This window comes from Camelina sativa, chromosome 3 (genome assembly GCF_030686135.1).
Source record: "Camelina sativa cultivar CO46 ecotype springtype chromosome 3, ASM3068613v1".
NCBI classification, from domain to species: Eukaryota; Viridiplantae; Streptophyta; class Magnoliopsida; order Brassicales; family Brassicaceae; genus Camelina; species Camelina sativa.
Window position 1 is genome coordinate 9,489,539 of NC_141882.1, and position 25,868 is coordinate 9,515,406.

The window sequence follows — 25,868 nt, forward strand, 5'->3', positions numbered from 1 at the left end:
TTCCAGAAAATTAATAATTTATCGAATATTCGCATCGACATTTTTGAAACAAACAAATTCAGATGTTCAAAAAAAAAAGAAAAAAAGATTGAACATAAAACGACAAGAAGAGATTAGTAAACGACGTCGTTTTCGGTTTGATGATAACAAAGGGAAAGCTGTGTAATGTTTTAAGTCAAAATGGGAACTCAAACGTGTCTTGACTCTGTTTGTCTTTGGCTTCTCCGGTAGGCCGGCGTGACTCTGATCGCCGGAGTTTCTCAATCGCCGTTTCTCTTTCTTCTCAAATCCGGTCACTACCATTGTACTTCGTATACCTGGTTCAGTTCATGGCTAAATGTCGGTCCGTTGTGGAGCTTACTGCTCGTTTTGATCTCGGCGGTGATGATAAGATCCGAGCTTTATCTCTCTCTCCTATCTCCGATTCTCAAACCCTAGTGTACCTAGGAACCTCCTCCGGATCTCTTATTCTCCTCTCTCTCGATACTACGACTAATATTGTCACGCGTCTCGCAAGTGTACCGCTGAGCGCTTCTCCTGTCGAGTCTGTTTTTGTGCTTGGAGAGGAAAGAGGGAAAATTGTAGCACTTTGCAATGGGTACTTGTTCTTGGTGGATTCGCTTCTATCTCAACAAGCTAAGAGATTGGGTGGTTTATTGAAAGGGATCAATGTGGTTGCTAAGAGAGTGAGAGGACGTGACTCTTCTAGTACTGACTTGTTGCCTTCTGAGGTTTCGAGTGATTCTAGCTCGAGTAAGAAGTTTCTTCAGTTGCTTGGCGCTGGGAATCGTGTGAATGATGTTAAAGGTAAGGACTTTGGACATGAGCGAGTCCACCAAGGTCATTATGTTTTCGCTGTTGCTATTGGTGAGAGAATGTTGCTGATTGAACTTCAGTGTGATGAGAAAGAAGAGTTGAGTGGTTCCTTTGTTGTTTTGAAAGAGATTCTTGGGATTGGTGGGATTAAAACTTTGGTTTGGCTTGATGATTATGTTATTGCGGGGACTGTTAAAGGTTATAGCTTGATCTCGTGTGTTACTGGTCAAAGTGGGGTGATTTTCACGTTGCCTGATGTGTCTGGTCCCCCGCTGCTTAAATTGTTATGTAAAGAGTGGAAGGTATTGTTGTTGGTGGACAATGTTGGAGTTGTTGTTGACACTAATGGTCAGCCTATTGGAGGGAGCCTTGTGTTCCGAAGGAGGCCTGATTCTGTTGGAGAGTTGTCTTTCTATTTGGTGACTGTTGGAGATGGGAAAATGGAAATACATCAGAAGAAGTCGGGTGCTTGTGTTCAGTCAGTTAGTTTTGGTCCTGAAGGATGCGGGCCTTCACTTTTTGCCGCAGATGAGGCAGGAGATGGAAACCTTTTGGCTGTCACTTCCTTGTCAAAGGTGTTTATCCTAATCATTAGCTATCTTCATTTCTAGTGAGTCTATCTTATTGATGAAATTTCATGATTTTTTTGTTGACTCTTTTCATTGTCTGTTTCAGCTTCTTTTTTATCGGAGAGTGCCTTATGAAGAACAGATTAAAGACCTATTGAGGAAAAAGAGATACAGAGAAGCCATCTCCTTGGTGGAAGAGCTTGACTCACAGGGGGAAATTTCAAAAGACATGCTTTCCTTTCTTCATGCTCAAATAGGGTATCTACTGCTTTTCGATTTGCGCTTTGAGGAAGCTGTGAATCAATTTCTGAAGTCTGAAAAAATGGAACCTTCTGAAGTGTTTCCTTTTATCATGCGGGATCCTAATCGCTGGTCTTTGGTGGTATATATTTTTCCCTGGCAACTGGTTTATAGTAAATTACTCTTAAGTTGTCTCTAAAAATTGACTGCTTAATCACCACAGTTCTCTACTTTCGTCACTGAAGGCATTGTCTGAATTGTAGCCAACCAGATAGTTATGATATCTCAAGCCTTGTCCAGCTCCAATCTGCTTCACTAAGATATTTACGTGCTTTCAGGTTCCAAGAAACAGATACTGGGGACTGCATCCTCCCCCTGCTCCTTTCGAAGATGTTGTAGATAATGGGCTGATGGCCATCCAGAGAGCCAATTTTTTAAGAAAAGCAGGAATGGACACTCCGGTTGACGAAGAGTTTTTCTCAAATCCCCCTAGTAGAGCTGATTTATTGGATTTAGCAATTAAAAACATTACCAGGTGATACAATTACTCTTTTATGTATTTTGTTTTCCTCTACAGCTTTTGTAGTATATCCCTGTTCTCTAAAGTGTGAATTGGAATATAATGATGTTACCTGTTGCGAAAGGTACCTCGAGATATCACGTGAGAAGGACTTAACTCATTCTGTAAGGGAAGGAATAGACACGCTTCTAATGCTTCTTTACAGAGCATTAAACCGTGTTGAAGATATGGAGAATCTTGCATCTTCCGATAATAACTGTGTTGTGGTATGCGTTTTCTGTGAATATAATTTACGCATGTACATATTTGCATAGCATCAACTAGAAAGGTGGCACCACAAACAAATTACTGAAAGATGTAAGATACCTGTAATTCGGAAATCTATTCTTTGACAGAACTATTTGGTTGAAAAGGAGAAGAAGACTTTCAGTGCCTAGTAGACTAGGTGCGTTTTTGTATGCATTGTACTTGGACCATAGTACCAGTTTTTTAGTCAGTTAGCTGAGTCTCAGTTTACTAAACCACTGTATTCGAACGCTAGATCAATGGTATTTTAAGATGCTGACTTCCCCCCTAAATTATGCTGTTAACTGGATAATTTTAACTGTAGTACTCTAGGATTCATGTGGGTGTTCGAAGAGGAAATTGCAAATTTCTGAATCCTTAGAAATACAATGCATAGAAAAACAAAGAGCTTGTTATCAGAATGTTGCTTGAGGGAGGACTTTACAACTTCTGTGGACAATGCAGGAGGAGTTGGAGAGTCTTCTAACTGAATCTGGACACTTACGGGCACTTGCATTCCTCTATGCAAGTAAGGGGATGAGTGCAAAGGCTCTTGCTATTTGGCGTCTCTTTACGAAGAATTATTCATCTGGTCTATGGCAAGACTCAGATGACTTGGTGCCCTATTTACACGACAATGAGCTCATTCGGTTATCTGGTAAAGAGGCTGCTGCGGCAGAAGCAGCCAGAATTCTTGAGGAACCCTGTGATCCAGAACTGGCATTGCAGCATCTTAGTTGGGTATGACATATATATGATATAACTCCAAGTTGTTGTGAATTTTTACAACAAAGATTTGTATCTTGTGAGCATAATTGATGATTGTGGATGTATCATTTTAGATTTCAGATATAAACCCATTGTTTGCTATCCAAGTCTTGACGTCAGATAAAAGGACAGAAGAGCTTTCACCAGGTGGGAATCAGGGTTAACAGAACATTTGTGTTTGATTGTGAGTCAGATTTTGATCTCTATTCGTTCTTTTAGAAACCTTTGCCAACTGTTTCTTAGGTTTCGAATTGTGATCTATCCTGGACTCGTATTAATGAATAATGGCTTAGCTGGATTCTGAGATGATTAATTTCATGCAAGGAGTCTAAGGCTTCTTTAGGTTCAGGATAATAATTTTGTCCGTGCATATATTCTCATGTATGTAGTGTGCTGTTCATCAGTAAAGTTAATATTAGGGTTAGAATAGGCATCTGGTCCATTAACTTACAAAGTTTTTTTTTTTTTTTCTTGACTTCGGATTATTGAGTGTCTTGGTATATGACATTATATGTATAATGGATTAAATACTAAATTTTGATAGATGTGAGGGTATGTGTTTCTTAATCTTATTGCAGAGCAAGTGATCCAAGCTATTGATCCCAAAAAGGTTGAAATCATACAGAGGTATAGTTACTTAACGCATACTAGTAAGTAGTAACTAGTAAGAGGAAGGTCCACCAAAGTGTTTTTCTTACTGACTTTATATACTGGCCAGGTACTTCCAATGGTTGATTGAGGAAAGAGACTACACTGACCCGCAGCTGCATACATCGTATGCTCTCTCACTTGCCAAATCAGCCCTTGAGTATGTTGAAGTTCAAAACGGTATCCAACAATCTGATGGTGGAGACAGAGAGGCACATGATTGTAATGTTGGAAATATTTCTTTGTTTGAAAGTGATGTACGAGAAAGATTGCAGACTTTCTTGCAGTCTTCAGATCTATATGATCCTGAAGAAATCTTGGAATTGGTAGAAGGATCAGAACTGTGGTTGGAAAAGGTTTGTCTGTCAAATCTGTTTCATTCGGTTTTGAATGGTTCTATAAAAGTGTCGTTTAGGTGTGTATCCTAGGATGCTTCATGGTTCTGATGGTGCACTGATGATTATTCAATGAATTCTCTACTGTCAAAATTATGTGTTGTTTTACCGATTTGACGTGTCAATTTTTTTGTTGTTGATAGGCAATCCTATACCGAAGGATAGGGCAGGAGACACTGGTCCTCCAAATTCTTGCTTTGTAAGTTCACTTTAATAGTCCAAGAAGTAATAAAGAACAAAATTGAATTGTCTATCTGATTGTTGTGGAAACCAAATATTTTGAGGGCTTATGAAGTAAGCAAATAAAGTTTATTGTGAATTTGAATGGGTGGTTACTGATAAGATTTTCTGTGGTGGGTGCCAGGAAGCTTGAGGATTGTGCAGCTGCAGAGCAATATTGTGTAGAGATTGGAAGACCAGATGCATTCATGCAGTAGGTTCTTTTCCTTCATTTGATCGCTGTATTGTGAATATCATCCCACGATTTGCTCTTCTCCTTGTTAAATCCCTAAAGTTTTATCTTAGGTTACTTGATATGTACCTGGATCCTCAAAATGGTAAAGAGCCTATGTTTAAGGCTGCTGTTCGCCTCCTCCACAACCACGGGGAATCACTTGATCCTTTGCAAGTTTTGGAAGTAAGTAATCCCAGTCCTCCATATGTCAAAAGGACGTTGTTGATATTGCCTCATATCCTATAGCTTTTTCATGTGGTTGTTTGATGATAAAGCTGATATCTTCTTTCATTTCCAGAAATTGTCTCCTGATATGCCCTTAAAACTGGCATCAGATACAATTTTAAGAATGCTGAGGGCTCGGGTTCATCATCATCGTCAAGGCCAGGTATATATTCACAATCCCTACAAATTCATTTATTCTATATTTGCTACTGTTGTCAAAGATGTTATAATAATATTGATAAACTAATCAGAATTTGTTACCGAGTTTCAAGTTCCTGCGATCTGTATATGTGGTGTGGGTGTAGCATTATTTGTCTGAATGATGTTTAAGTCAATTGTTACAGATCGTACACAATATCTCTCGTGCATTGGATGTAGACTCAAGGTTAGCAAGATTAGAAGAAAGATCACGTCACATGCAGATAAATGATGAGAGCCTCTGTGATTCCTGCTATGCCCGCTTGGGAACTAAGCTATTTGCTATGTACCCTGATGATACCATTGTCTGTTACAAGGTTAGTTAGTAGTCCTACTGACGATAGCTTTACTTTTTCAAAATAATTTTGTTTTCATCTATATCTGAATTCACACGGGGTTTACTAATCTTTCTCTGTACTTCTGCTGTCTTCTTTCTTCTTCTTCCCAGTGTTACCGACGCTTGGGTGAATCAAAGTCAGTAACGGGCCGTGACTTCAAGCGAGACGCTCTGATAAAACCCGGTTGGTTAGTAAACCGGTAGCAGAAGACGCCGGTCCCTCTTGTTTCCGCAACGATCACTTTTTTTCCACCTGACCTCTAACCTCTCACAAACACAGAGCCTGTACAGAACACAAACAGCAGCTCACTCAGTTCCGCTAGCTTAAAAGTTGTGGTTGTGGTGCTACTGCGAGCTTGATACAAGATAATGAAGAACACAAGTATCTGCATTCGATTGCCACAGCTTCATGAAGCTCATCTCTCGACTCGAATCAACAACATTTCAAAGATTCTTCATGTTCAAATAGGCTTTTTTTGCCCATTGTGACAGTAATATATGAATTTATCCTTTTATGTTTGAAGAAGGACCATTTTGGCTTATAATAAACGTAAATTAATAAATAATTAAAAAAAAAAAAAAAAAAAAAGGATACGAAGAAAAATCAAAAAGACAAGTCTAGCGAAAGAGAGAGGGTCAGGGGGGAAGAAGACGATCGTCCAATTCAGGTTTCTGCTTTCATCTTCTTCCATCAGAGCAACCATACTCTTCCGGGATTTTAGTTTTCGCTTTTGCTTTATATACGTCTGAATCGTTTCATCGCCGATCACCGGTTGAAGCGACGACAGTTTAAAATTCGGGGGAAGAAAAAAAAAATGTCGATAAATATGAGAACGCTGACGCAAGCACTGGCTAAAACGGCTGCGGTGATTGAGAAGAGGGTTCAAACCACAGTACAGGAGGTTACAGGTCCAAAGCCTCTTCAAGACTACGAGCTTCTCAATCAGATCGGTTCCGGTGGTCCTGGCTTCGCCTGGAAGCTTTACTCAGCCAAGGCACGTGACTCCACGCGTCCTCAGCAGTATCCAACCGTTTGCGTCTGGGTGCTTGATAAGCGCGCCTTGTCTGAGGCTCGTTCTAGGGCGGGATTATCTAAAGCTGCCGAAGACGCGTTTCTCGATTTGATTCGTGCTGATGCTGGGAAGCTCGTGCGGCTTAGACATCCCGGTGTTGTTCATGTGGTTCAGGCGATTGATGAGAATAAGAATGCTATGGCTATGGTTACGGAGCCGCTCTTCGCCTCTGTGGCTAATGCGCTCGGGAATGTGGAAAATGTGGATAACGTTCCGAAAGATCTTAAGTCCATGGTGCGTTAATTCATGTGATGATTGAACTTCGAATTTGAGCAATTGAGTGAAAACAAAAATGGAGGATACTTTACTATAATATCTTATAATTTGTTTGTTGCAGGAGATGAGCTTGTTGGAGGTGAAGCATGGTCTCCTTCAAATTGCTGAGACATTGAACTTTCTCCATAATAACGCCCATCTCATTCATCGTGCTGTATCTCCCGAGGTTGCTTTTTCATAATTTATACTCTATACGTTCTTTGAAGCTGTTGTGCTTTATCTTTGGATCTTTAATTTTCATCGCAGAATGTTTTTATTACCTCGGCTGGTTCCTGGAAGCTTGCCGGATTTGGCTTTGCTATTTCAGAAGCACAGGATGGGAATTTGGATAACATGCAATCGTTTCACTACTCTGTGGGTACTTAAAAACTCATGATTTTCGATTTTACTCTGGCATCTAGATGAATTTCCTATGCATGATATGATATGAATGGATCTGTGCAGGAATATGATGTTGAAGACTCAATCTTGCCACTCCAACCATCTTTAAATTATACCGCACCTGAATTGGTGCGGAGCGAAACTCCATCAGCTGGAGTTTTTTCAGATATTTTTAGTTTCGGATGCCTTGCCTATCATTTAGTGGCACGGAAACCATTGTTTGATTGCCATAACAATGTCAAGATGGTAATGCTAAAACCCCAAGCTTGTTAGTTTCTATTTTCATATTATTCGCTATAAAGTAGTATAATATCTGTCGTTTTCATCGCTGATGATGGTTACCTTGCAAATTTCTTGCAGTACATGAACACGTTGAACTATTTAACAAATGAAACTTTCTCATCTATACCCTCAGACTTGGCATCTGATTTGCAACGGATGCTGTCAATGAACGAGTCCTTTAGACCAACAGCATTAGATTTCACTGGTAGGAATACCTATTGTTCATAGGGGTTTCATTGTTTCTTGTGATAAAATTTACCTCATTGTTTGTGCGCTTACATCTTGGACTTGAACTTTCACCTGCAGGATCCAATTTTTTCCGGAGTGATACTACGTTACGTGCCCTCCGTTTTCTTGATCATATGCTTGTATGTGCATAAACTTACCGTTATCGTTTAAGACAGACATCATTTAGATAGTGGGAAATATATAAACCTTCGGGGCATTTTTAATCTATTGCAGGAAAGAGACAACATGCAGAAGTCTGAGTTCTTAAAAGCATTATCAGATATGTGGAAAGATTTTGATTCACGTGTATTGCGGTATAAGGTAGTCACGTTCTGGCTTCTTTCCTGTATTCTGTTACATAAAAGAAAACAATCAGTTGCTCAAGTGATTTGCTTAATAACAACTAATCATACCAGGTGCTTCCGCCTCTTTGTGCTGAACTTAGGAATTTGGTTATGCAGCCTGTGATTCTTCCCATGGTTCTAACAATCGCAGAGTCTCAGGTACTATTTCTGATCTTGGGTATTTACATTTAGTCAATCAGACCCATATGTTTCTTTCCTAGTATTTTGTTTGAGATTTACAGATACCAGCAGTTTCTAGATAAAATTTGTTTTTCTTGTGTCCTATGGCCTGTCACACGCACATATATTTTCGACCTGCTCTTTTCAGTTTTCAGTTGTACAAATGGTGATTGCACAAATAGATACCGGGTATTTATCAACCTGTCATTTGCGAAAACTTGAAAGTTGCTTCGCATTGACCTTTGACAAGGATTTCTTTTGAATCTTTACTCAAGTTTTAATGAATGCTTGAAACCTTAAATTATAATTTGCAGGATAAGAATGACTTTGAGTTGACAACGCTCCCAGCCCTTGTTCCTGTTTTGAGTACTGCTACGGGTGACACCTTACTGTTGCTTGTAAAGCGTGCAGAGCTTATAGTTAACAAGGTAAGTATCCAACCAATATGTATGCATCACTGGAATTATGTATTCGATCCCTGCATGTGTCTGCTAAGTTCTACTGATTTGACACAATGGAAAAGTGTAAAGTGATTAATGTATAAATATAGTTACCTATGACATATCTAGTGTCATTACTTTAAACTTAAAAACCGATACATGACCTTCAATTTCATAAAGCTGCATATTTCTCTCTCACGTGACTTCTATTCCTCTCTGCTATTTGTTTCTCTACTCCAATTCTAAAATATGCTTAAAATGGAATCACTTCTTCTTATTCTTTTATTGTCTTACGCCCTCAGATCTCTTACTAGTCTATTTTATTTGCAGACTAATGCAGAGCATCTTGTATCACATGTCCTCCCTTTGCTTCTCCGAGCATACAACGACAACGATGTCCGAATACAGGAGGAAGTTCTGAAAAGATCTACGTCTGTTGCTAAACAACTCGATGGTCAGGTGATGCTTGATGCTTTGTATTTTATATTTATTGAATGAATTCTTATCTGAATGACGATTTAAGCTTCAGGGTTGATTTGTGGATTACACAAGCTTAGTGTCACATGCATTTTAATTTTGGTTCTGCAGTGGGCGAGTTTGTTTGGTTCTTACTTTTTTCCAACTTGTTTTTGCAGGTTGTAAGGCAAGCGATTTTGCCGCGTGTTCATGGCTTGGCTCTCAAAACCACAGTTGCTGCCGTATGTTGTTAGCCTTGATTTCAATTATTCCGCTTTTTTAACATTGACAGATGAAATGAAGAGCTCGTTCTTCTAAATAAAATTTTGATAGAACGTACATGTGGTGCAGGTTAGAGTAAATGCTTTGCTTTGCTTAGCAGAGCTAGTTCAAACGCTTGATAAACTCGCTGTTACTGAAATACTGCAAACAATTCAACGATGCACTGCGGTTGATCGTTCTGCACCTACCCTTATGTGTACTCTTGCAGTTGCAAATGCAATTCTCAAGCAGGTAGGCAGAAAGTACAGCTTCCTTTTCTCAAGATTTTTTGAAGTTTGAACATCTTAACTTTCCCGCTTCTGCACGTAGCTTATAAGTTATAACATAACTACGTCTCTCATAATGCTTTCTCCATCATTTCTCTCTAGTATGGAGTTGAGTTCACCTCAGAACACGTGCTTCCCCTGATTATCCCACTTCTCACTGCCCAACAATTGAATGTCCAACAGTTTGCCAAATATATGCTATTTGTCAAGGATATTCTCAGGTATACCTCTTAGCAATCCTGTCCCTGTTTCCAAGTCCTTATTCCCCTTACAACTGCATACTGTTGTTATTGTTTCTAACATCTAGTCTATCTATCCACTGGTCACGGAACAGGAAAATAGAGGAAAAAAGAGGAGTTACTATAAATGATTCTGGAGTCCCAGAAGTAAAACCAGCCTCTGTTGCGGATGGACTTCAGTTTCAAACACCAACCCAAAAAATTGAGAAGGTTGCTTCTGCAGCAAAGAACAGTCCTGCATGGGATGAAGACTGGGCCCTCCCAACCAAAAGTTCAGCTTCAAGAGATCTTCCTGGACCAGTAAACTCTCAGTTTAACAAATCTACAGTGCAGTCACAGCCATTGAACCAAACCACAGTACCAACAACATGCCCTGCAGTTGACCTAGAGTGGCCTCCAAGACAATCTTCCAATGTCACCTCTCAGCCAGCTAATGATGAGACACGGCTAAATCCACCAGGAACATCATCAACTCCAGGTTTTGATGAACTAGACCCTTTTGCTAACTGGCCACCACGACCCAACGGCGCTTCCATTGTTTCTGGGGGTTTCCACAACAGTACTGTCATTCAACCTCCAGGTAGCAACAGTAATTCTGGTTTGAGTAACAATTCAACAGACAGTAGGCAGTTTCAGACAGCTAACAACGACTTCTGGGCCTTTGGCAATGCCTCACTCTCTTCTATGAAAGCACAGCAAGAAGGTCTGGGTATCAGCGCAAGTAACCCAGATCCTATGAAATCTTTAGGGATTCAGAATCAGAACCAAGGAATGCCGTCTTTTGGAAATAGTTCATACAGTAACCAGAAGCCGCCAGCAGACATCAGTTCCATATTCAATTCAAGCAAAACCGAGCAAGCTGCAATGAAACTCGCACCACCGCCTTCAATAGCTGTGGGAAGAGGAAGGGGAAGGGGCAGAAGTGGGACATCTACCTCAAAGCCAAGTGGTTCGAAACAGCAACAAACCGAGCAGCCATCGCTGTTGGATCTATTGTGATGGAACCTTGGTCGAGACATTAGGTTGGGTAAAAAAAAAAGGTTCCTGAAACCAGCCAGAGGCATGTGCAGAGTGAGCGAGTGGGTGGTGTTTGTGATGCACAGAAAATAAACATTTAACCAGAAGTAGAGATGTTTTGTTGATTCTTGGGATTAAAATTCCACCATATATCATATACACATCACAGCTACAGGTCTCTGTATATCGTTTCATTAGTCACTCTACTATCGTCAGGATTTGATCAAAGAGCCATATTATATGTTTAATCGAGTTTATGTACAGTGCCAATTTAGAATTACTGTATGCAAGTATGTTCCAGGAAAAAAAAAAAAAAAAGAAGCATATATGTCAAATCGATTTTCATAATAATATCTGTTAATTTGATTTACACTTTTATAACATTATTTGCAAGAGCTTCAAATGAGTGTACTTTTGTCCTGCAAAATACAAAGTCATCTAGGTTGTTGTCCCTAATGATTAAACGATATGTTTTGGCCTTTGATGCAAAAACTAACGTTGTAGTGTATGTGTGTAGGGAAATTAGTTTTAGTTTGATATCAATTATGAACTATATTATGGAAAAGGGTCAACATTTACATATATGGTCTCCTATAAATCTATCCTTGAATTACACGTGCAGAGAGATCAGGCGCGAATCTCCTGTAAATCGAGATTCACTATGGAACGAGAGAAAGGTGTTTCTGTTTGCTTAACTTCAAATCTCAGCTCTCTTTAGGTTTAAAGCCGTCTTTTATGCAAACCCCTTACGAGTTTAGCGTCGGATTTAGAGCTAAATTTCTTCTTTTTTTTTCCTAATGATGATTACGTAGAGCTAATTTCCGCATCATGTCATTGTCATGGGGGTTGTAATTCAATAGCAAGGGTAAGGAAACATTAGTTTGTAGGGTTTTGGAAAATTATAAACAAATGACAAAATGGTGGAGGCAAAAACAATATTTGGATGGGGCATAACTACAAATTCATATACATTCATACCAAAGAAAAAACTATGGCACTTATAGCCGGTTCAACACTAGAGCCACATCCTATACTTCTCTTTAAGGTATGCACTTCAAGCTACAAAGCCTACAATCCACACAAAGTATAGAGAAATAAATAATTGCATGCGTGGAAAACGTCCCTAAATCAACTATTCACCCTGAGAAACTAATTGGAAAAAACCAACCGGAATAGGATAACTCTTCTACGAAATTCAGGAATCGGCAATATGTAGATCTTCTCATCTATTGGTTCACTACTGGAACAAATTCATAGAAAACTCAAAAAAAAATAATGGGTGCACCGTCCCTAGTTGTAATCTGGTTGTTACTTATAAAGAGTTGAAAATTCAAACCACTAAAATAACGAAGAGACGAATATTTTTTTCATCTCATGCAAGTAAACAACCTTTCAAATTAGACACCAATTCAGATCTAAGAGATTAAGGTATCATTACGTGTTAATTACACTTGACTTAAGAAAACCTTTTTAAATTTAAAACCCATTGACCCGGCGCCGTTATCTTGGCGCCATTCACGTTCCTCCCCTTCTCTTTTGTCTCTTTTTCCTAAATCATAATCCCCAATTCACTAACCTACCTAAACTAAGATTTACCTAACGAACCACCCTCTCTGATCAACATTATTTATCTATCTACATCTCTAATCCTCTATATTACGTATTGCAAAATTCTAAGATTCCCATTACAGTTTTACTATGGTAATATATAGGTATCAAGAACATTGAAACTAATATGTGAACTCATATAGACAGGCCTATGTTGTTATATCAGTTATTGAAGAAAAACATATAACTTTAAAATGAAAAGAAGACAGAGATAATCAAGTCATGAGTTATAGAATATTCATATAATCCACTTATCAATTCAATAAAATATTATAAAAATCTTGAAAAAGGGATTCGAATTGAAGCAACTTAAAACCGTTTTTTAACAGTTAAGCTGAATTGCAAAAAAGCCATATTTTTCGCTCTAAATCTCATCAGCCTCGTTTTCATTCTCTCGCTATATATACGCGTGTGTGAACGAGCCGTACCCTCAAGCGAACACGATTACAAGAATGGCTTCTCCTTTCTACTTTGTGTTCCTTCTCTCTGTGCTTCTACTCGAACAGACCTATGCGAGTCCCAATTACAGAGAAGCACTCTCAAAGTCGTTGCTCTTTTTCCAAGGTCAGCGTTCTGGTCGCCTCCCTGGTGACCAAAAATTCTCATGGAGATTCAGCTCTGGCCTCTCTGATGGCTCTTCGGCTCATGTAAGACCCTACCTAAACTGTAAACCCATTGTCACTACTAGCCGGTAAAAGTTTAAAGCATCCATTTGAATAACATGGTATGAGTTGCAGGTGGACTTGACTGGAGGCTACTATGATGCTGGAGACAATGTGAAGTTCAATTTCCCTATGGCGTTCACCACCACGATGCTCTCCTGGAGCTCTTTGGAGTACGGTAAGAAGATGGGATCTGAACTTCAGAACTCTCGTGTGGCCATCCGTTGGGCCACTGATTATCTACTGAAATGCGCCAGGGCCACTCCCGGGAAGCTTTACGTTGGAGTAGGAGACCCTAATGGTGATCACAAGTGCTGGGAACGCCCAGAAGATATGGACACACCTCGCACAGTCTACTCTGTATCCCCATCAAAACCTGGCTCTGATGTAGCCGCAGAAACTGCTGCTGCTCTAGCTGCAAGCTCCATGGTTTTCAGGAAAGTTGATCCCAAGTACGCTCGCTTACTCCTGGCGACAGCGAAGAAGGTCATGCTGTTTGCCATTCAATACCGAGGCGCTTACAGTGACTCCCTTTCGTCTTCCGTCTGCCCTTTCTACTGCTCCTACTCTGGCTACAAGGTAGGCTTTCATATGTCTACCTTCATCTGAATCTGAGAGAGACCTATCAATTGAATCATTGTAACTAAACTACTCTTCTGATTACAGGACGAGCTGATGTGGGGAGCGGCATGGCTGCATAGAGCAACCAACGACCCGTACTACACAAACTTCATAAAATCCTTAGGAGGTGGAGATCAGACAGACATCTTCAGTTGGGACAATAAGTACGCCGGTGCATATGTTCTTCTTTCACGAGTATGTCAATCTCAACCCTTAAAAATTCATAGACACAACTTACCATTTCTTAACTGGTTCAAAGATTCACAAATACATATACATCTTTTGCAGCGAGCAGTACTAAACAAAGACAACAACTTTGAGCCCTACAAGCAAGCAGCTGAGAATTTCATATGCAAGATCCTTCCTAATTCTCCCTCCTCGTCCACAAAATACACTCCAGGTAACTTCATAGGATCATTTCAACACTAGTAACGTCGATGATTACTAAAACACTTCTCTCCAAAACCAAAACTTTTCAGGTGGATTGATGTACAAATTACCTCAGAGCAATCTACAATACGTGACATCGATAACATTCTTGCTCACGACCTATGCCAAATACATGAAATCAGCGAAACAAACCTTCAACTGCGGGAACTCAGTCATCGTCCCCAACGCACTGATAAATCTATCGAGGCGACAAGTCGATTACATCCTCGGTGTGAATCCAATGAAGATGTCGTACATGGTTGGGTACGGATCCAATTTCCCTAAAAGAATCCACCACAGAGGCTCCTCTCTCCCGAGCCGAGCCGTCCGTTCAAACTCTCTGGGATGCAACGGCGGGTTCCAATCTTTCCGAACGCAAAACCCTAACCCTAACATACTAACGGGAGCGATCGTCGGAGGACCGAATCAAAAGGACGAGTACACAGACCAGAGAGACGATTACGCTCGATCAGAGCCAGCTACTTACATCAACGCCGCATTCGTCGGACCATTGGCGTATTTCGCCGGCGGTCGATCGCCGTGAAACCGCCGCCGCCTCTTCTCACTTTTTTTCAAATTATATCGTTTGGTCTAAGTTCGTTAGATAAACCCGGTTTGGTCTAAACCCTTACTTACCGTGTAAATGGGTAAGGCTATTTCAGATGTAAAATCTAATGGGCCTTAAGGTCCATAATTAATGGACTAAATTATTAGAAACCAAATATTCGACATTAGTTATCTTTTTATTGTTTTTGCTTTATGGTAATCCACTAATCCCTGGTGGCATGGAACTAGTGCAAACGCATTTTACAAATTACGCACCAGACCAAACTAGTTAATGCCATGTTTGAAGCCAGACAGACTTATGGGAAATGTTGTCGATACCAACTTTTCATTTTGGTCCATTGTCATGATATCAAAAGATGGACAGGTTCTTATATCTAAACAAAGGGTTAAATCGAGCACAGGATTGCACCAACAAATAATCATATAGAGAATATGATATTGTGTTAGATTATGGAAGTAAGTGTAACGTATGAAATAAGGAGGGAATGAAAGAGAGAGACAGGCTGTGAGAGGTAAGAGAAGAGGGGAACAAACAAGAAATGAAATGAAAGCTGGCTTCCACGTTAACGTGCCGCACAATCACAGCTCATCTCTTTGCCTTCTTTCTCTCTACTTTTTTTTTGTCATTTTCCCTATTTTCCAAATCAGTCGATCCAATACTTTTATGAATTAAATTATTATTTATTTTGATATCTCGAGGCATTCCCAGTCAATCAGTAGTTCACATAGGAGTATTTTTTCTGTTACAAATAAAGTTGACATTTATTTGTTTTTGTTATAAATATAGACTTTTTTTAATTGGGTCAAATATATGTGGAAGACCTTGAGGCTTCAAAACTTGTTTCAACGTTTATTATAACTACACAAAATATGAAAATACACATTATATTACTCCTTCTGATTCTTTTTAATTATCGTTTAAGATTTTTGCACAGAAATTAAGAAAAGTATTAAATTTTCTTTTTTGCACTTTATTAATATATTTCATAATTTTTTGATTGGTTAAAACTTTAAAACAGCAGAAATATTTATCAAATATCTACCTTGAAAATCTAAAACGACAATTATTATGAAACAAAAAATTAAATTCTAATATGACAATTAAATTTAAATAGAGGGAATATTAAATAAATTAACTAAATTTTTCTAATATAAAAAGTCTTATTTTTTCAGTTTCGAGATATGAATCAATAAATTGATATTTCTTTTATGCTAAATATTCACGTAACCTTGGTGGTCCTTGAAGTTCGATTTTCACCCAAAAAAAAAATAGAAATCTTTATGAAATGATTAAGATAATAAAATGTAATAAATAGAATAATAATTTCTCTTAGTTTCCGAATTTTTAAAGAATATACGAATCCCTACAAAATATGGAAAACAAACAAAATGAACACAAAGCACAAAATTTCGGAAATGTAAATAAAAATATTATACTTTGGAAATAAAATATATTAAAAAAAAATATAACCTCTCTCTCTCTCTCGGCTCTCTGTCTCAAATAAATTGCAAAAGTTTTGTAAATTACATAAGGCCAAATTCATCATCATCTTCCTTCATCCCTTTCTCAAAACAAAACTTTCTTTTTGTCAATTTGAAGTCTCTCCTTTGACTCTTCACCTTTTTACAGCCGCAACCGTTAAAAAAAAAACACTCGTTGTGTGATTGCTTCCTTCTTCATATAATAGATTCCCAGAAAAATACAGAGAAACAGAGAGATTGGTGAAACCTCTGGTGTGTACGCTTTTCTTCCTCAGTGATGTGGAGACGAAAGATACATCATTCCCCTCTCTTGATTCGATTAGAGACTCATCGGCGACGAAGACGTTAGCCCACCAAATCCTCTTCTTCTTCTTCTTCTTCTTCCCTTGGGGGTTTCTTTTTACTGTTTATACAAATCTCCTTTCTTTGATTCTCTCTCTCTCTCTCTCTCAGGTGGGTTATTTTCTTTACTCCGATCTTGCGATTTTGATTTCCTTATATCATTAAAAGTTTTTGTCTTTCACATTTCTAATCATGTATTTTGCTAGTCAACAACACAGGGGCGTGCAATGCAAAGGTTGTGTAGAACTAGAACTAGAACAAGAGTTTCTGATAATGGAAGAAGCAACAACAGCTTTTACAAAGTCTCTCTGTCTCTTGTGTTTCTCCTTTGGCTTTTTTCTTTCTTATCCACCTTGTATGCCAAAGGTAAACCCTTTTCAACTTCCTTTTCTGTTTCTTTTGATCATTGTGATAGCATTCTAGTCATAGATAGAAGCAATGGTACACTTGACATATTAAGAACCAAATCACTCTTGTGTATTTGCAGATGCGCCTTTGACTGACTCTGTAGGACTAGTTGATCTTGATGATGGTCAGTCAGATGAGAAAGCTGTGACCTTTGATGCTTCATCGTTACTAAAGCCTGCGTCCGTTCATGATATATCTGATTTGAGTCGGAGTGATGATACAAACCCGTTTAAAGAAAGTGAAGAGAAAGAAAAATCTGTGAAGGACGCAGAGGTCAAAAGAATAGTTTCAGGGAGTGGTATAGAAAGCAAGGATAGTTTCATTTCGAAGCAAAGTGAGATAAACAAGACGGATACAATAGGGAATGATGCAGAAGGCAAAAAGACTGACTTTACGAAGCAAAGTGAGATGAAAAATACAGGTTCGTGGAATGATACACAAGGCAAAGACGATATCTTGTTGAAGCAAATTCAGATGAACAAGACAGACACAAGAAATGGTACAGAGAGCAAAGACAATGATTTTTTGAAGCAAAATCAGATGAACAAAACAGATTCAGGGAATGCTACCGAGATCAACGCTTTAAAGGTTGATCAACCATCTCGTGCTGTTCCGCTTGGTCTTGATGAGTTCAAGAGCAGAACGTCTAATTCCAGGAACAAATCATTATCAGATCAGGTCAGTGGTGTGATTCACAGGATGGAGCCTGGAGGGAAAGAGTACAATTATGCATCTGCTTCAAAAGGTGCTAAGGTCCTGTCTTCCAACAAGGAAGCAAAAGGGGCTGCAAGCATCCTAAGCAGGGACAGTGACAAGTACCTCAGAAATCCATGTTCTACTGAAGGTAAATTTGTTGTCGTGGAACTTTCAGAAGAGACATTGGTAAATACCATCAAACTCGCTAACTTCGAGCATTACTCTTCCAATCTGAAAGAGTTTGAGCTTCAAGGCACCCTGGTTTATCCCACTGATGCATGGGTTCATATGGGAAACTTCACGGCTTCAAACGTGAAGCATGAGCAGAACTTTACACTTCTTGATCCAAAGTGGGTGAGATACTTAAAGCTAAAGTTTCTAAGTCATTATGGTTCAGAATTCTACTGCACCTTGAGTCTAATGGAAGTCTACGGAGTGGATGCCGTAGAACGAATGCTGGAGGATCTGATATCTGTCCAAGACAACAAAAACACATTCAAAACCCGAGAGGGAGATTCTGAGCAGAAGGAGAAGCCAGTGCAGCAAGCAGAGTCCTGTGAAGGCGATGCTTGTGATGAGAGGAGCATGAAGAAAGAGAACGAGCGGGACGCCCCACCAGAGAAAATGTTAGCGAAGTCTGAAGCATCAATGGCGAAGAGTAGTAATAAGCTGGCAGAGCCCGTGGAAGAGATGAGGCATCATCAGCCAGGAAGCAGAATGCCAGGGGACACAGTGCTGAAGATACTGATGCAGAAGTTAAGGTCATTGGACTTGAACCTATCGGTACTAGAGAGATACTTAGAGGAACTGAACACAAGATACGGGAACATATTCAAGGAGATGGACCGTGAAGCCGATGTGAGAGAACATGCAATTGTGACTTTGAGACTTGACTTGGAAGGTATGAAGGAGAGGCAAGAGAGGATGGTGAGTGAAGCAGGGGAGATGAAAGAGTGGCGAAGAAGAATGGAAGCTGAGATGGAGAGAGCTGAGAAAGAGAAGGAGGACGTGAGAGAAAGGCTCGAACAAGTTTGGCAAAGACTTGAGTGGATGGAGAAGAAAGGGTTGATGGTGTTCACCGTGTGTCTTAGTTTTGGGACTATCGCGGCTATTGCAGTTGTAGTCGGTATGGGAACAGGTCGAGCAGAGAAGACTGTTGGTGGTGCTTGGATCTTGTTATTGATTAGCTCAACATTCATTATGTTCGTTTTATCTCTTTGATGAGAGTTTTGGTCTTCTATTTTTTTTGTTTTTACACTGTAGAGTCATATGTTACTGATTGAGGTGATCTGAATAGATACTGTTGCAACTCATTCTTGAACCGGTATATGGAATTGAACCAGGAAACTGGAAACATACCTAACTCAAATGCCTCTCGGCTTTGTTGCAATAACCCAATAACTTAGCCAAATTAAGTCTAATTTTGCGGATGTACGTAAAAAGTGAAAGTAAGTGGGGGTTGAGTGGAAATGTAGTAGGTGAGTGTACAAGGGGACCCGTGAGTGAGTACCACCACAATTTCAACGACGATTCATTATATTTTCTCAATAAATAGAGCTGCTCTCTTGTGGTAGAGTTGACCACTTAAGTCTTGAACTAATGGCTACAAAAATATCGGAAATAGTTGTTTTTCTTCTCTCATTGCTTCTTCTGCTCTCATTCATCTTTTTTCAGGTTGGAGTCGCCGACTCCAAACGCAACCAACGTTAGTATATTATTCAGTCTCTTGCTTTGCTATATCTTTGTGTTTTTTTCTTCTTTAATTTTTTCTGAAACAAGAATTCTACATTTATAATATAAACTCCCAATAACTTAGTACTTACTATGATTGATTGAGGTTTTTTTCCTTTCTTTGGATTACAGTTTATATCTTCATTAATCTTCTTAATCTTTCAATTGTGAATGATGATGATTAATTCGTGTTTTCCTCGTGAAAAACTTTTGTCGGTTATTTTTAGTTCATCATGGTCATTTCATGTTAAAGAAAAGTCGAAATTTGTTTTTTGATGAGTAAAGAAGAAAGCATAAGTAGATGATGAAAAGCTTATGGTGAAAATGTAAAATGTTAATAAGCAGGTCAAGAACAGCTTGTAGATTATCGTCGCCCTCCCACCGCACCTATATATCTGCCGCCCTCTAAATCACGCAAAGGAAAAGGTCCATGAAGAAACTATACTGGTCAAGACTCAAGAGTCTACAATAATGTTGCTATGATCTCTTATTAGTTTTAAATTTTTGGGAAGATCATGTCACGTTTTTAGATCACATAGTAGTGTTTTGTTATAAATAGGTTGTCGGTTGTAATGGTTCACTGGTTTGGCCATATCTATGTTGTAGGGAAACTAATCAATGGCTAAATCATCATTAATTAATTGCAGTTGAGACTTGAGAGGTTAAATCTGTGGCCAATTAACCAAAAAACAAACATTATTGTGGCCATTTGTGAATTGTGACCAATTTGTTTTTTTTTAACACGAAATAAATTATGTGGCTATATGACAAACTTTTCCTTGTTTTTATGGTATTTCAACACATAGAAGAGGCTATACATCATATATATATATATACACTTTGTCACAAATTCAACCTTAGTAGGTAAAAGACATCAATTTAAACAGAACAGGACGTGAGCCAAGAGACTTTCTCGTATGTAAACTTAAAAACGCGTTGAATAGAAGAAATGTAGTTGGCGGCTACTTGTACATTTAAACGATGCTTATCTTCTTACATCTGAAGGATGTTTTTCTATTATTATTTTGCTGAAAATATATAAGTCATGAGCTGGTTTTGTTATGTAGTTGTGACTTGTGAGAGAGTTGGAAACACTTAACAAAATGGCTGCCAAAACATCAAATTCAGTTGCTCTTCTTCTCTCCTTGTTTCTTCTACTTTTATTTGTTTCCTCACAAGTTGTAGTAGCCGAAGCCAACCGCCACCTACGTTAGTATATATACCCGCATTTTCTTTGTTATTTACATAAATTAATTAGATTTTTCTTTGTTTGATCATATACAATCTGGTGTAGGTAACAATTTGCGTTTGGATTGCGATTACAATATTTCTCCTCCTCCTCCTAACATGGCACCTCCAATATTTGTACCACCTTCTAGATCATCCAAAGGAAGAGGCCTATAAACAATCTTCGTTTTGCTCAAGTACCCGAGAAGGAGTGTGATCAAGATTACATACACACTGTGAAAGAAGAACGGTCAACATTATGTTAAAAGAACCAAACGAAGAAAAGAAAAACAATACCAATGAAAAGTGAAGATTAATATGTTTCATACAAGTTTGAACGACCTTTTCATATCATGTTGGACTATATAAATCATATTGTATATATATGATTATGTTTGTATGCTATATGATAAAGTATGTTTAGATAAAATTAGATAATTTTGCCTTTTTTTTTTGGTAAACCATATGTGTCCAAAGTCTAAACCAAAAAAATTTCCAGTTATAACAGTGTTTTACTCAAATTACACCTTTATTAATTAAACTTTAAACGGCACACAAACAAATAAAAGAGCAAAACGTGAAACAATTTATTCTCGAATTACATATATACATCCCAAACGACTAATGCCAAATAAATACATTGTACTCGACCACGGCATCTTTATCAACAACCTTATAAGTCTTGGGCAGTGCATAGCCTCTAGCAAACCTGAAAGGCCCCGTACCTCCGATGATCGGCAACTCTCTCTCCTTCAACAGTATAGGATTCCGTCCATACAATCCGACGGTGCTGCCGTTAAACTCTCCTTCCGTGAACGCCAAGTTAAAGACCATTGTGAAGCCAAACGTTTTCATGTCCGTCGATGCGTACATCCACTGAGCTCTCCCTACTTCCTTTGACCTTGGATCGGGACCCTCGGTCAACGGGGCGTCGACGATCAGAACCGCACCAAATGAGCTGGCGGAGGAGTTTGTACTCGGGGCTTCAGCGACTCTGATGGTGGTGGGTTTGTCACCGGATATGACGTCGTGGAAGTAGAAGTGGAGGTGTGTGAGCTTGTCCGGCTCATGTCCTTGAAACGGAGTCGTTGTGGAGTACGCTTCGGATTGTGTAACGTTGGCGGTAAGAAAGAAGGGTAGCTGTGAAGATCAAAGGAAGAAGAAGCAGAAACGGTGTAGACATGTTGGTTATTTTTGTAGCTACAAAGTTGAAAATATGTGATTTATTGCACGAAAGCACGAATTTGTTGGTTTACATAACATTTATAAATGTACATATAAAGTTTATAGATTTGTGACAATAACATATCCCGTTGACGAGGAAAACTAGGGAATTAGATTTATAAACAACTAGAGATTCCCACACCCTACGAATATATATATGTAAATGATAAATTATAAGGATACATATAAGATGGTTCGAGTGTTCTCCCATGATCTTCGTTTTGTAAACCATATGAAGGCTTTGGAACCACACCATGCATGTATTCTTTGCAAGGCATTTATATTACGGCTTGGTTGGGTAATAATTGGAAATAGGTACAAGTGATTCTTCCAATGGAGAAGATTATCTTTGCGCAGTAGAGATCTTGTACCAAGTATATCTATTTTACATTTTTTTAAAAACTATATATAGTTTGTGAAAGAGAAAATTAGAAGAATGTCCCCATTGATTACAAGTTGTATTATAAAATACATATGTTCGATAAATAAAAGACCCATGCAAAAACAAAGAACAAAGGAAAACACATATTTGAGTTACAAAGTGATACAACGGATGCCTCACACGTACGTCATCGCCGCAACTGCGTTTTGTTTGGCCCAAATGAAAAAGTACTGTATAATCAAATCCTCCAATTTTCTCAAATAAATTGTATAACAACTACAACTATATCTCAATAATATCACAAAGTACAAATCAAACTACAACCGTTGCTTAAATTTGACCAACTAGCTGTAGGTTGTTAAGAAGAATATAAAAACTATATTAGCTAGAGAAAACATTTTCATAATATAAAATAAAATCATACTTTTTTTTTCCTCCTTTACTCTCTTTAAATAATTGAAACGTACCGGCAGGCAGAAGATAATTCAATAAATAGATAAAACATCCGATGCCTCAATTCTCACGCATATCCCATTCGCGTCACGACCACAGATCCTTTGAGCAAAGAGGCTGCGTGAGAGACACGACCTCAATAAGTGCGTAGATGATGTTGGATAATGGGGGCAATATTGTCTGTTTATATAATCTACGTCCAATAACAACACTTTAATTATTTTATTTCCAGCTTCTTTTTTTTCTTTCTCTTCCCTCTTCTTCTTGTTCTCATTACAATATCAATCAACCCTAAAAAAACTTACCTTATGAATCTACTACTATAAGTAGCTCTCTAATCTCTTTTCTACTATTTATATAGACTAGCCGACTTCTTGCTTATTAACCTTCGTGTCTCTCACAATCCCACAAGTGAAACATAGTTATAGAGAGATATATAGCTAGAGATTAGCTATTTGGTTTTTTCTAACTCCTATACCTAGAGAGAGAGAGTATTGATCGGAGAAAGAAAAAAAATGGCGGGAGGAATAGGGTTGGGAGACACGACGTACACGAAGGTGTTTGTGGGAGGACTAGCTTGGGAGACGCAGAAGGAGACGCTCAAGAAGCACTTTGAGCAGTTTGGGGAGATTTTGGAAGCCGTGGTCATTACCGACAAGGCCTCCGGCAGATCCAAGGGATATGGATTCGTACGTATATACAACTCCTTGTTTCTCCTCCATATATATATATAGAAAGAGAGAGTGATATGTATATATGTATACTTAATTAGAAAGGGGAAATCATAATTAAAGTGGTGATGATCAATGATCAGGTGACGTTTAGGGAGGCCGAGGCGGCGAGGAGAGCTTGTGTGGACGCTACCCCGGTGATCGACGGGAGAAGAGCAAATTGCAATCTTGCCTATATCGGTCTTCAAAGATCCAAGCCCTCCACTCCTAACCATGGTTAATATATATTATCTATCTCTCTCTCTCTCTCTTTAGATGGTGCTATGCAAGTTAGATCAAGAAAACAAAAGGGGGTAATTCTTAGTTAATATATATGGTTAGTGAGTATACAAAGTTGGTTTGATTAAATTAGAAACTTGTGTGACCAAAACTATCGAAATTAATAACCTTAATATATAGTTAGTGATTGATGTTAATGGACCATTTTGTGTACATCATCAAAGAGTGATTGTGATGATGATGTTAAATGTGCTAGGAGGAGGAGGCAGGATTAACAATATGAGAGTGATGATGGGAACAATGCAGACTGGTTTTGGACCACCTCCTCTACCACCAACCTTCCCTCACTATCCCCACCTCCCTCTCAATCTCTTTGGGTATACTCTTCTTTTCTCTCTACTTTGTTTTTACCATGTAAAATGATAATGATGATAGTACATGCATGCATATCATCAACATAACATGATGATACCATTTGAGACCAAAAGAATGCCAACTCATATGTTTCAATGCAATTGCATAACTTAGCTGGCTGTCCTCTAATGTCTCCATTTTGATTGTGGACCGACACTATTATTATTTTTAGTAATATAGATAGATAACTCTTCTTTAATCTGTAGAGTTTAAATGACTGACAAAGTGGTCAACGGACAGCTTGTAAAACTAAAAAATGTACTGATTCCTATTCCATCTTTCACCAATCATTTTACTCTCTCTCCTCACATGCTTCTTTCTATACGTCTTTGTGTCATGACCACGTACCACGTGCATCCATTCATCTTTGTTGTCACTCTTTAAAAGTGTACTCTGTTTTGTTTTGTAATTGAAAAAGACACATTTGATTTGATATTCGCAGGTACTCTCCATACTCGCCAGATTACTCATCATTCCCTACGGTTCGTAACTTTTCTTATCTCTCTGACATAATAGTTTGTATAACGAACTGAAGAATCTTTTTTTTTGTCTAAGCGAATCTAATAGTTAAGCTATACTTTGGTTATTCATGATCATATAAGTTATAACATAACCTTAATCTAATTAATTAACATGATGTGTCTGCAGAGCTTATACGGCGTGTACGGCTGCAATTCAGGGGGACAATATGGAGTATACGGGAACGGCGGAGGCAGTGGACTAACGGCAGCAGCCGCATCCGCTGCTCCTTTTTATCCTTGTGGCAGTGGTGGACATGGTGGAGTTCACTTCTCTCAGCCACAACCATTTTATCATCACTTGTCTTCTTATAACCCTCACCATTACTCTCCTGCGACCATTTCTATGCAACAAGGTTCGTATAAGATATATAAGATAAAAACACCAAAGGCAAAAAAGATACATGCGCTAATAATATTGTTGACAGTGTGTTTTGCTGTGCCACAGGTGTAACCGGCTTTCCGCTTCAGCCACCTCTCATTCCTTACCGTTGAAGAAGCTTAGAGTCTTTGGTAGCTATGAAGCTTCACATCATCTTCTTCTTCTCAAGTCAAGAGAGCCATTCTATGGTTTAATGGATGCTCTCTGGCTAATCTCAACACTTTTTTTCTCTCTCTCTCTGCTCTAAAAGCCACCCCATTTTATGGAATTTGAGGTGGCTTTTAGTTTGCAGACCCCAATGGGATCTCCAATTTTAGATGGTGGTCATGTCGTTTATGTCATCTCTCACCTTCTTACAATTGCATCTTCTCGAGAGAATGGGTTTCTCTTCTAGAGATATTGCTAATGGAGCATCATCATCAATCACTCATGTGCCAAACTCAAGCTGATGCATGTATCAGCTTAATTTGTTATGTTGTTTAGCCTAGGGATGGCTGATCAACAAGACAAAGAAAATGTCTGTTAGGATTAATGTATAAAGAAATCAAGCACTAAAACCATGTGCTTCTTTAAAGTCTGAAAAAATGATATGCATATTTAAGCAAAACAAAAACCCTGCAAGCCTTTTTGTTGCATCAACATTTTAGTTAGTCTTAGTAGCTTAAGGACTTAGGTACACAAGTCTCAGATAATAATACTCAAATAAAATGCATTATTCAATGTCTCTGTTTACTGCTACTACTGGTTAAAAACATTGGGGAGTAACATCCCATAACCCCCCTTACCCCTAGGATACTATGCCACATAAACGAACTTCATGCTTTTCAGATTTTTACTCTAGTATGTTCAGAAG

At 38.6% G+C, this 25,868-nt stretch overlaps 7 protein-coding genes and 1 pseudogene across 25 annotated transcripts; 7 read left to right on the forward strand and 1 right to left on the reverse strand.

Annotated features, from left to right (window-relative positions):
- The first annotated feature begins 20 nt into the window (after positions 1-20).
- Positions 21-5,981, forward strand: LOC104776409 (vacuolar sorting protein 3). Of its 8 annotated transcripts, none has more exons than XR_015595412.1 (15): positions 37-1,391; positions 1,492-1,767; positions 1,964-2,160; positions 2,270-2,411; positions 2,541-2,590; positions 2,896-3,171; positions 3,273-3,382; positions 3,777-3,825; positions 3,917-4,202; positions 4,385-4,440; positions 4,606-4,674; positions 4,767-4,878; positions 4,994-5,083; positions 5,265-5,435; positions 5,567-5,981. XR_015595412.1 is itself a non-coding variant. In XM_010500472.3 (14 exons), the coding sequence occupies exons 1-14, from the start codon at positions 330-332 to the stop codon at positions 5,657-5,659; spliced, it is 2,952 nt and encodes a 983-aa protein (XP_010498774.2). In that variant the 5' UTR covers positions 37-329; the 3' UTR covers positions 5,660-5,981. The 8 variants fall into 8 exon arrangements, 2 of the variants coding, with proteins under 2 accessions (XP_010498774.2, XP_087364880.1); XR_015595411.1 differs by having other exon boundaries at positions 3,273-3,345; XR_015595413.1 differs by having other exon boundaries at positions 3,280-3,345.
- On the forward strand, positions 5,982-11,167 carry LOC104776408 (SCY1-like protein 2 A). 8 transcript variants are annotated; one of them, XR_015595414.1, is made up of 15 exons: positions 5,997-6,762; positions 6,866-6,970; positions 7,051-7,158; positions 7,249-7,431; positions 7,546-7,672; positions 7,774-7,835; positions 7,930-8,016; positions 8,141-8,198; positions 8,368-8,408; positions 8,534-8,647; positions 8,990-9,113; positions 9,295-9,357; positions 9,467-9,628; positions 9,766-9,884; positions 9,998-11,167. XR_015595414.1 is itself a non-coding variant. In XM_087508755.1 (15 exons), the coding sequence occupies exons 1-15, from the start codon at positions 6,271-6,273 to the stop codon at positions 10,899-10,901; spliced, it is 2,754 nt and encodes a 917-aa protein (XP_087364881.1). In that variant the 5' UTR covers positions 5,997-6,270; the 3' UTR covers positions 10,902-11,167. The 8 variants fall into 8 exon arrangements, 6 of the variants coding, with proteins under 6 accessions (XP_010498773.1, XP_087364881.1, XP_087364884.1 ...); XM_087508755.1 differs by having other exon boundaries at positions 8,990-9,118; XM_087508756.1 differs by having other exon boundaries at positions 6,044-6,762; positions 7,051-7,162; positions 8,990-9,118.
- A 1,532-nt stretch (positions 11,168-12,699) lies between these two features.
- On the forward strand, positions 12,700-14,985 carry LOC104776410 (endoglucanase 3-like). 2 transcript variants are annotated; one of them, XM_019243605.2, is made up of 5 exons: positions 12,700-13,174; positions 13,265-13,768; positions 13,856-14,005; positions 14,099-14,210; positions 14,290-14,985. In XM_019243605.2, exons 1-5 carry the CDS (start codon positions 12,980-12,982, stop codon positions 14,781-14,783), a joined length of 1,455 nt encoding a protein of 484 aa, XP_019099150.2. In that variant the 5' UTR covers positions 12,700-12,979; the 3' UTR covers positions 14,784-14,985. The 2 variants fall into 2 exon arrangements, with proteins under 2 accessions (XP_019099150.2, XP_019099149.2); XM_019243604.2 differs by having other exon boundaries at positions 13,856-14,210.
- Positions 14,986-16,208: 1,223 nt separating this feature from the next.
- On the forward strand, positions 16,209-19,047 carry LOC104776411 (SUN domain-containing protein 3-like). 3 transcript variants are annotated; one of them, XM_010500476.3, is made up of 3 exons: positions 16,209-16,741; positions 16,849-16,996; positions 17,118-19,047. In XM_010500476.3, the coding sequence occupies exons 2-3, from the start codon at positions 16,858-16,860 to the stop codon at positions 18,953-18,955; spliced, it is 1,977 nt and encodes a 658-aa protein (XP_010498778.2). In that variant the 5' UTR covers positions 16,209-16,741; positions 16,849-16,857; the 3' UTR covers positions 18,956-19,047. The 3 variants fall into 3 exon arrangements, with proteins under 3 accessions (XP_010498778.2, XP_010498777.2, XP_019099153.2); XM_010500475.3 differs by having other exon boundaries at positions 16,223-16,741; positions 16,837-16,996; XM_019243608.2 differs by lacking the exon at positions 16,209-16,741 and having other exon boundaries at positions 16,757-16,996.
- Positions 19,048-19,304: 257 nt separating this feature from the next.
- On the forward strand, positions 19,305-20,132 carry LOC147946717 (serine rich endogenous peptide 13-like). Its single transcript, XM_087508759.1, has 2 exons — positions 19,305-19,439; positions 19,808-20,132. Exons 1-2 carry the CDS (start codon positions 19,334-19,336, stop codon positions 19,897-19,899), a joined length of 198 nt encoding a protein of 65 aa, XP_087364885.1. The 5' UTR covers positions 19,305-19,333; the 3' UTR covers positions 19,900-20,132.
- A 293-nt stretch (positions 20,133-20,425) lies between these two features.
- LOC109132247 (serine rich endogenous peptide 14) lies at positions 20,426-21,153 on the forward strand. The gene is made up of 2 exons (XM_019243610.2): positions 20,426-20,674; positions 20,760-21,153. Exons 1-2 carry the CDS (start codon positions 20,569-20,571, stop codon positions 20,867-20,869), a joined length of 216 nt encoding a protein of 71 aa, XP_019099155.1. The 5' UTR covers positions 20,426-20,568; the 3' UTR covers positions 20,870-21,153.
- Positions 21,154-21,261: 108 nt separating this feature from the next.
- On the reverse strand, positions 21,262-21,875 carry LOC104778828 (dirigent protein 11 pseudogene; annotated as a pseudogene).
- A 664-nt stretch (positions 21,876-22,539) lies between these two features.
- On the forward strand, positions 22,540-25,628 carry LOC104776413 (uncharacterized). 2 transcript variants are annotated; one of them, XM_010500479.3, is made up of 6 exons: positions 22,540-23,440; positions 23,566-23,698; positions 23,958-24,078; positions 24,558-24,597; positions 24,764-24,989; positions 25,062-25,628. In XM_010500479.3, the coding sequence occupies exons 1-6, from the start codon at positions 23,267-23,269 to the stop codon at positions 25,085-25,087; spliced, it is 720 nt and encodes a 239-aa protein (XP_010498781.1). In that variant the 5' UTR covers positions 22,540-23,266; the 3' UTR covers positions 25,088-25,628. The 2 variants fall into 2 exon arrangements, with proteins under 2 accessions (XP_010498781.1, XP_010498780.1); XM_010500478.3 differs by having other exon boundaries at positions 25,082-25,628.
- The last annotated feature ends 240 nt before the right edge of the window (positions 25,629-25,868 follow it).